This window comes from Scomber japonicus, chromosome 18 (assembly GCF_027409825.1).
Source record: "Scomber japonicus isolate fScoJap1 chromosome 18, fScoJap1.pri, whole genome shotgun sequence".
NCBI lineage: Eukaryota > Metazoa > Chordata > Actinopteri > Scombriformes > Scombridae > Scomber > Scomber japonicus.
The window spans coordinates 20,954,369-20,964,020 of NC_070595.1; the positions used below are offsets into that span (position 1 = coordinate 20,954,369).

The 9,652-nt window shown below is 39.3% G+C and overlaps 1 protein-coding gene across 1 annotated transcript in view; it reads left to right on the forward strand.

Moving 5' to 3' along the window:
- Positions 1-8,786, forward strand: part of baiap3 (BAI1 associated protein 3) — a 33,492-nt gene extending 24,706 nt beyond the window's left edge. The window contains exons 17-34 of the mRNA XM_053339250.1: positions 430-520; positions 912-968; positions 1,092-1,189; positions 1,332-1,383; positions 1,493-1,644; positions 1,795-1,918; positions 2,700-2,840; positions 2,994-3,089; positions 3,359-3,574; positions 3,814-3,882; positions 3,980-4,059; positions 4,809-4,917; positions 5,395-5,466; positions 6,644-6,727; positions 6,959-7,079; positions 7,162-7,285; positions 7,362-7,567; positions 7,755-8,786. Of these exons, the coding sequence (XP_053195225.1) occupies positions 430-520; positions 912-968; positions 1,092-1,189; positions 1,332-1,383; positions 1,493-1,644; positions 1,795-1,918; positions 2,700-2,840; positions 2,994-3,089; positions 3,359-3,574; positions 3,814-3,882; positions 3,980-4,059; positions 4,809-4,917; positions 5,395-5,466; positions 6,644-6,727; positions 6,959-7,079; positions 7,162-7,285; positions 7,362-7,567; positions 7,755-7,858 (1,996 nt within the window). The 3' untranslated portion in view covers positions 7,859-8,786. The remainder of the gene's footprint in view (positions 1-429; positions 521-911; positions 969-1,091; positions 1,190-1,331; positions 1,384-1,492; positions 1,645-1,794; positions 1,919-2,699; positions 2,841-2,993; positions 3,090-3,358; positions 3,575-3,813; positions 3,883-3,979; positions 4,060-4,808; positions 4,918-5,394; positions 5,467-6,643; positions 6,728-6,958; positions 7,080-7,161; positions 7,286-7,361; positions 7,568-7,754) is intronic.
- The last annotated feature ends 866 nt before the right edge of the window (positions 8,787-9,652 follow it).

A 9,652-nucleotide genomic window follows, 5' to 3' on the forward strand; every position in this document is an offset into this window, starting at 1 on the left:
AATTGGGGACTCTGTTCCACATAAAAGGCAGCTAGTAAAATTAGCTTATTATTGAAGTTCATGCCTAATTCATGACTAATTTGGAGGAGACTCTTTTTTTATAGAAACTTCTCCAGTAAGAAGTCCAGCTATGCCCAGTGATCAACACCTCGAGGGAGATCTCTTCTACACTTCTCAGAAACACACACACACACACACACACACACACTCACACACACAGCGTGACTCGACTAACAGTCAAAGTTGAATCTCTCCTCTCCTGCTGAGATAATGCAGGATTATACAATTAACTGAGTGCAGTAGTAGTTTTTCTCATTATTGTATTCTAACAACAAGATGTACATGTATATGATGTTAAACCAGCATTTTGATGACCTGGAAGAAGTTTTATGTATTGTAATTAGCTTTTTCCCTTTCTGTATATGCCAGGGGGATTGGCTACATGCAAAACATGCGGGCGTTTAAGAGTGTATGTCCTCTTCGAAATGAACTGCATTTGGATATCACCACTGCTGTCAAGGTAACAATGAAAGTGCAATTTAAAGGACGAATGCGTAGGATTTAGTGGTATCTAGCGATGAGGTTGTGGATTGCAACCAGCGTGTAGGAGTACCTACAGTGACCGCAAAACTCAGGAAAAACACAAAAGGCCCTCTCTAGAGCCAGTGTTTGGTTTGTCTGTTCTGGGCTACTGTAGAAACATGGTGGAGAGTCATTCTCAGGTAACGAAAAAACTTTTTATTTTATTTTATACTAATCAAAACATGTTGATGAATATTATATTCCATTTCTGCCAAGTCTAGATGCCACTGAATTCTACACATTTGTTGGCTTGAAGGATTGTTTCATTGTTTGTTGGTGAGAGATGCTGAAAGTTGCACCTTTAATTAACCCACTGTCTGTTTCAACAGAAAGGAACAGCAGAGTGGTACGAGAGCTTAATTGCACAATATAAACCAGAGGATGGGGTATGTTTATACTCAAGAACACAAGTCTTAATGACAGAAACCCAAATGTCCTTTTCAGGTTGATGTAGTCTTGTTGTTATTGAGAATTTCAAGGATGTTGTGCTTTGTGTATTAACACTTTAGACTCTGGAGGATCAGCTGAAGAGGCTGGTTCTTGTGGTTGATGATGTGTGTGCAGACGTACAGAGAGCCCAGAACATCTACAACCAACTCTTCTACAGGTAACAATTGCTGCTGCAGAGGAAATGTTATGGGGAAGAAAACAGCAGTATTACTTAATACAAGGTACTGCAATTGCTTTGAACATTGCATTAAGAGGTTATTATTGAACAAGTTCCTCCTTTTGTTTATTTGTTCTCACAGTGCAGTGAAAGTAGATTTCTTCAGCATTGCATACAGGCAGTTGGAGAAACTGGTATGTCATTAAAAATAAATAGAAAAGTTATTTCCTGAGTCATGCCATATTGTTGTTGTACACTTTATCAGCACTAGTATTTGAACAGTCAAATCATCTCATCCTTCAGGTAGCTGATGATGTAAATGTAGCGATGGAGCGAGTGTGTGGGACTCTGGAGCAGGAGAGCTCCAGACTGACTCAGATCATGGGAGAGACCATCTTTGAGCTCTTCATGTCCTTGAAAATCCTCAAGGGCTTCCGGGAGTTTCTTCCTCTCAAGTTGGTTATCAGTTCAACTTTTATGAATATCCATATAGCAGAGTGACTGATGGTTGGGTGGTTATTTGTTTTAAATGTCAGTGAAAACTCATAAAAATCAACCTTTTCTTCAGCTTAGAATTTATTAAAAAACATGTTCTTCTGTAACAGGGATGCTAAAATGTTGGCCTTGACTGGCTTTCATAACTGGTTCAAGTCCTCCATTCATAAGTGGCTGCAGATTGTTCATGACAGGTCATGTGACAGGATCCGCAAAGCAGTGGAAACCGACAAGGTGAGATGCCACTGCTCTATAAATGACTAAAATAATATGAGTTTAGCATTTACTGTGTAAGTTTTATATAAGTGAGCAATCGTTTGTAACTCAGTTTAATGTAGTTGTAAGCTGATATAAAGTGTTTTAATTGTTTAGTAATGTATATGTTGTTTCTTTGTTAATATATTTTTCTAAATGAAATATCTCATAATTGCTTAAAGGAATGTACGAAATCATGAATTAATAAATAACCAATTATGAAAATATACAATTACAGTTCTGTAACATTTACAAAACATTTATAAACTATTTATAGCTGAGATTTAACTGTTAATGCTTTATAACAATTCTTAAGTGTGTTATAAAGCATTTATTAAGTGTTTGTAAACACACACATACTGAAATGTACAAATGTAAGTAGGTTTATAATTGTTTATAATGTCCATATAAAAATTATATTATTACAAAATATATTTTTATTGGACAGTGTGTTGTAAAGCATTAACTGTTTATACACATGTACAAATCATTTGCAGTCAAATGTGTTTAAACTACTGAAGATACATCATTATATAGGATTACAACTATGTTACTGTGTTATAGTCTTATCAAGCATTGATTGGAAGAAAGTAAAATACACATACTCCTTATAAATGTTAAAGAATAGAGCTAAAAGTTTAGCTTTAAAAATAAAAGCAAATAAATCCTTGTTCATTACATAATAACATGTATTTCCTGTTTTATTAATCCACAAAGCATGTTCCATATTTCATGTTGTGGTTGTGTGTTATGTGGGCAGATCGAGCCTGTGCAGCAGGCCAAACACAGCTCCTCAGCAGTGGAAGTGACAACATGCTTCAGCCAGGTGCGCGAGATCTGGCTCCAGCTGGCCTGGCCAGACTCTGCGGGGGCCTTCATCTTTGTCACTCGTTTGACAGACGTGAGTCCCACTTCCAGTCTTGTCACGTTCATGCATGTACACCATGCACAAATACAGACAGGACTCAGAGACACACAGGATTAATGAAAGATTTAACCAGTAAAAACTGTGAACTTTCTTCTATAAACAGGACTATAATTTTATCTGTGACAGAATTTCTGCAGTGAGGCTGTGTGCTACTCAGAGATGATAACACGCAAGATTGAGAGGAACCAGCAGGGCCGAGACCACAAGAGCTTCACAGTGCAGGTAACGCCTGTAGCAAGACAGAACTGGGAGAGGGCACACAGTGACGTGGGAAATAAATGTCAGCAAGTTCTCCATGGTATTATAAAGGGCACAGCTGGAGATCAGCCCACTGACATGGGTTTTTTTTTTTTTTTTTTTTTTTAAAGCTTGTCGTCAGTCATTTATACTCACCCCGTCCCTCCACTTCTCTGTAGCCCTGCTTTTCCTTCTTTGTTTCTCCACCTCCACCCTCTGTTTCTCCTCTTCTGCTCCTCGTCGCTTTCTGCTAGCTCTGCATTGCCCTGAACAACACAGAGCATGTGCGCGTTTTCCTGGGTCACCTGCCTTGTGACCTGGACTGGCCGGGTGTCGAACGTGCCATGGAGGAGTCCTGCGGGGTCGAAGGGAAGGACCAGGTTTACAAGGCTCTCAATGGGCAGCTCTTCAACATGGACCTGGACCTGCAGAGAGAAGCCAAGCGTCTCATCACGCTGCTCACTGACAAGGTGCCACACACAGATACAGATCAACCTGAAAGCAACAACACAAACATTCACTTGTTGTAGCACATATGCAATTTGTCACTGTCAGGTGTAAACCTTGTAGCTTGTTGGCAATTTGTATGTCTTAAAGGGGAAGGAGTAACGTTGATGAAGCTTCTGCATGATTGTATATATTAAAAAGTAAATTTTTTTCAAACTGGAGGAGTAAATGCATGCCCATAATAATAATTATTTCTGTGCAGATGCTGCCTGAGCTACGTCGGTACATCCAGCACATCAGTCTGTCCCCAGACTCCATCAACAATGACGATGTACGTCCAAGGAACTCACTACAGTTTTCATTCTTTTATCAGTAGTGTTTGCAGCCACAGTGCTTGTGTAATGTGTGTTAATTGAACATTCTTCCAGGCTGTGGCACCACTTATGAAGTACTTACAAGACACTATGGTCATCCTAACTGAAACCCTTGTGAAGGAGAATCTCAGCAGGTAATTGCACTCGCCTACTTGCTATAAATATGACTTCATTTATTTTTGTTGAACAGGGACAATACCTAATTAACAGAACTATTCTGAGTTATAATTGTACCACATTCTGTCTAATTGCTCATTTCCATTTGGCATCCCTGTGCACCCAATGATAAAAGTTTTGAAGAGAATCATGAAATCACACATTTTAAATGTAACATACAGGAAAGAAGCCATAAAAAAACTTACATTATACCATAAAAAACAAATATACCACATAATACAATAATATCTAGTATATCTAGTGTAGCTACTAAAGCATGTAAATTATGTAAATTTCCCATTTGTATTATATTTATTTACATTAAAATGTACCTTATATGATCAGCCAGTTTCCAATGTGCACCATTGCAGTGTGACACTCCTGTGCAGCCTCTTGCTTATTATTTTTCATGCACATACAAAACTTTATCATCATTATGTAGAATAACAAACCCAAAAAAGACTTTCTGTAACCACACTCACTGTTTTCCATACTCCACACAAGAATTTAATAAGACTAGTTGACAAGTGTGACAACCCAGCATACGATGCTCTATGTGAATGTTAACTAAGCAGTATTAATAATAGATTTATTTAGTGTCACAACATATCATTATTGAGCCTTTATCTCTCAAATCATATACAAAGCTGAGTGAGGGTACAGTGGTGTAATTGGAAGAGCTGGTAAACAAATGAGTGGGTGTCCCATTGTGTCTGCTGTCTCATAGAGTTCTCCAAAGCATGTGGGAGCTGCTCCTGCGGATGATCCTGGACACAGTAACAGAAAACAGGGGTGTTCAGGTGGAGTTTTATAACCGCTTCCAGTACACTGTGGAGGTCAGTGATTCCTGAATTTTATCTCACAAAACCCTTTAACTGTTTCTAGTATAACATGATTGTGTTCCCACCAAGAAGCGTAATCTGCTTAAAAAGATGTGTTAAAACTGTAACGATTATTGTCATGTTACTATGAGCTTTTAATTAGCTCTGTATGCTTTCTGTCGTGCAATCATTTGCATATATCAGATATTTATGAAGACACTAGGTGGTAGTTCAGTGCCAAAGTGAGTTCCCTCATGAATGACAATGTGGGAGCTGCTGTATATTCTAATGCCAACTTAACCAGCTGGCAGGGGACGTGACAGATTTTCATGAAAAGTCATGGCATGCCACACAAGTGGGCTGAAATTTGGAGTTTGGCAGACAAATACTGTGTTTGCCTGCCAGAGGTTTCATGCTGTTTGTGTGAACGAGTCACTCCTATATGATGAGAATTGCATTCAATGTGGATTTTTTCCCTTTTGAATTCTTTAGACTCTGTTGCAATTCTTCCACGCCAAAGGAGACGGTCTTTCCCTGGAAGACATGAAGAGTGGAGACTACAAGGTATGAAGTCTTACAATCTATCAGTCAGGACTCTTGATGGTTGGATGGTTTTCTTTTATGATAGATAGATAGATAGATAGATAGATAGATAGATAGATAGATAGATAGATAGATAGATAGATAGATAGATAGATAGATAGATAGATAGATAGATAGATAGATAGATAGATAGATAGATAGATAGATAGATAGATAGATAGATAGATAGATAGATAGATAGATAGATAGATAGATAGATGCATGAACTAAGTGAACCACGTGTAAAACAACAAAAATAATTGTTTTCCACAGGTTACAATGAGTCAGCTCATGCTACATTAGTTTAAACAGAGTGGATGTTGGTTGAGGCAGAAACTATGAAGCTGAGAGTTCTCTGTTAGACAGACATGAGGTGTTGTTGGAAAGATTTCCTGTATCAGTCCTTGTGGCAGTAAAGGTGAATCAGTCTGTTAGAGAAAGTGCTCAGCTCTCTGTCCAGTATGTGGTGGAGTGGGTGGTCAGGATTATCTATAATAGATAACAGTTTGTTCAATGTCCTCCTCTCCACCACAACTTCAAAGATACCTGATTTGCAGCCAATTATGAAGCCTTCTTAATCAGTTTGTTAAATCTGTTGGTGTTGCTCGCTCCAGTGCTGTTCACACAGCGGACTACAGTGTGGTACAGTGCACCGGCCAGTTGAAGGATCTCAGCTTCCTCAGGAAATATATTCTACTCTTCCCTGTCTTACATGGAGCTTCGATGTTGGTCCATTTCAGTTTGTTCCTCACCATGCCAGCATCCTCATTTAGAATACACAGGGGCTGTGTAGTCTTTTTCTAACTTCAGAAGTCCATCTCCCTGATTTTGGCCACATTCTGAAGCAGAAGATTTCTTCCAGACCACCAGTGTTTTTTACTCCTCTCTTCCATCCTGTATACACCCAACCACTGCAGAGTCATCAGAGAATTTCTGAAGTGGCATGACCTGGAGTTGCAAGGAAAGTCTGAGGTGTACAAGGTGAAAAGGAAGAGAAACAGCACAGTCCCCTGTGGAGCTCATGTACTACTTTCCACTATTCACACAGAGCACTGCCTAGTCATACAAACTATCTGTCTGCCTTTATGCTATTTATGTCTTCCTACCTGAGGTGTTATTTATCTATTTTCACTTTGCGATCTTCCTCATGCTGCTTTAGGCCCTGGACGAGGAGCTCAGGCTGAACAAATGTTCCTCCTTTGAGCTGATTGAACAGTATTATCTGGAGAAGATTTCCCAACAGGTGTGTTTCAACTTAGCAGCCTGACAATCTCATTTTAGCCCTAAAGTGGACAGAGGAGTATTGATTGAACAGCACAACACTCTGTCTTCTGTTGTTTTACCTGTGATTGAAAATCTGCTTTCTCCTGGACATTTTGAACAACACAATGCTGATATATGCTGAAAATGATGAAATACTGTATGTGCTGATTATATGAATCTTCAGTAGTAGACACTGTTTTTAATGTTTTAGAAAACACTCAAACATACCCGTTATGGCCGGATCAGTGTGAAGTGCTATTATGATGCTCCAGAGCAGAGACTGACAGTGGAGATTCTGCATGCTGCAGATATCATCGCTTTGGATGCTAATGGTAAAACATAATTGGTCACTTTAATGGTCAGGTTGTTGTTTTAAAGTTTTAACTCCATCCCTGTGTTTTTGATCTTCCTCAGGTCTGAGTGACCCATTTGTCATAGTGGAGCTCTGTCCACACCACCTATTCCCCATGGCAAAGAGTCAACGCACACAAGTGAAACTTAAGACACTGCATCCAGTGTTCGATGAGCTCTTTTACTTGTGAGTTTCCCTCCTTTTCTCTTCCCATTTATATGTGCTAATGCCCCTGATTTGATTTTTTTCTCATGTCTTCCAGCCATGTGAGCCCTGAACAGTACAGACACCGATTTGCTTGCTTGACCTTCACTGTGATGGACTACGATTGGCTTTCCACCAACGACTTCGCCGGTGAAGCCGTGGCTCCTCTTAGTGACTTCTGTTGGCCTGGCAGACCAAACGCCTCAGCAGCTGGAAAGAGCGTCCAGCCAGCCATTCTCCACCTGTCTCGCAGTAAACCCAGTGGTACATATACCTTCTGGCTATATCAAGTTGTCTTGTTTTTTTTAATATTGGCTTCTTCATGGGAGACCACAGGGGTGTAGGTCTGGTTTTCCAATTACTTCTCCAATACGACATGAAAAGACATTCAATCTAGAGATATTTGTGTCAGGTGTGGGAATTACTCTCATCTGTTTGCTCTCCCCTCCAGAGAAGCCAATCATGAGGATGCTGGACGCTCGCGTTGGAGACAGAGAGGCTCAGGAGTTTGTCCGCAGGCTGAAGGAGATTGAGAAGTCAATGGAGGAGGAGTAAAAGCTATCAGCGCTGCCTGTATTGGTGTTTCCTGACCACGTCTTACGATATGTGCTTTTGTACTGGTACGATGTTTACAATATTTTATTTTGATTTTTACAATATTGGATGTTATTGTTTGTTCAGTAATTATACCAAAATGAAAAAGAAAAGAAAAAAGAAAACAGTGAAGCATATCATTGTTTTCTAACTGGGAGATGAACATCCTGTCACTGTGCAACCCTATGCTGTCTCAGTTAAACTCTATTTTAGAAATTAATGGATAGTTGATCCTAAATGTTACTAGTCTATATTTTTTTGTAATGAGGTTATTGTTATCTTTGTTGTATGATCTTTGATATGATAGATTTAACATGTCAGAACTATTTTGTGGAAGTAGCTTATATATCCAATAGTATTCAGTCAAAGTCTATACCTCAGATATGCTCATTAGTTGCAGGGGAGTTCAACAGGTCTTTTCACATCCCTAACAGACATTGTGGATATAAATTGTGTGAAGGCTCATTTAGAATGTGACAGATGGATTAGATGTGATTGATTTTCCTAGATTCCCATAGAGTGGCTTACCAACAAAACAGATATAAATGAAAATACCTATGTCAAGAAGGAAATCATGAAGACACAATACATCGCTTTGGGGAATTACACTTTCTGAGATTTGGTGTTTTAAGGCCAGTCAGACAGATCAGTAGCAGAGAGGCCTAACACTCCCCTGAGGCACACGCCACCGCTCGGGTTCATTCGACTTTTCAGATTGCTCTTCACGAAGCCCGTGATGGGTCAGTAAAGAGGTCAAAGACAGTGCTGTCGTGCTGTAGTGGTGGGAAGACCAATTCTTTTAACTCACTTCCTTCTTGCCGGTTGACTGCAATGAGTCAACATCTCTGCAGAAATGTATGTGACATTTTTTTCCATAAACAGAGCACTACACGTGAAGATATAACACACATTTGTGTTGCTTTAAATCAGCCTGAATTGGTGTGCTGTACAACAAAACAATTAATGAGCACCTTATCCATATGTTAGCAACTGAAGTGATAAACCAATTCAAACGTACAGCTGCAACATGAAATAATAACCCTGCACACAAACTATTTAACATCCTTTTATGAGAAATGGGTTTTGGCTGTACTTTTTATTTCACTGCAACATTTCATGCCATGATTGCTAACATAGTCCGACAAATATCCTACTTATTTTTCTGATTTCAACATTTATGTTGGTTTGTTGAAACAAAAACACACATGGGAGCTGAAGAAGTTGAACATACAAACATATTTATTGATTTAATCCATAATGTTGTTTAAGTTGTGAAATGACTGGCTTGTTTTTTCTTACTGGGGAGCAGTTGCTATATTAAGAACAATTCATACTTTCATGGTTGTGGGCACACACAAGGAGACCCTGCTGCCTGATAATTGAAAGGAACGAAATACCTCATGTTTCCCCTAAAGATAACACAGTGTGAGGCACAGTGAGTGTCCTTATGTCCACATGGTAGAGCTTCAAAAAATGTTATTAGGAGAAACCCAGCTAATTGCAGCTAATGAGCTCATGTAGCGTTCAGAAAATTCTGGAAACAGCCATCAAACATGGCAAAGCCTTTATTATCCCAGCATCAAATAAATGGACGCTCATCACAGGTGTTCCACAAGGACCAACATTTGAGTTTGAGTCTCAGTGTGAGACCTAATCTCTTGAGGTAACAAATGAAGAAAAGCATAATGAACCTGTGCAGTGGCATAATTATACATATGGGGTGATGCCAGCCCTGTGTGCCTGCTGCTCAAGGGA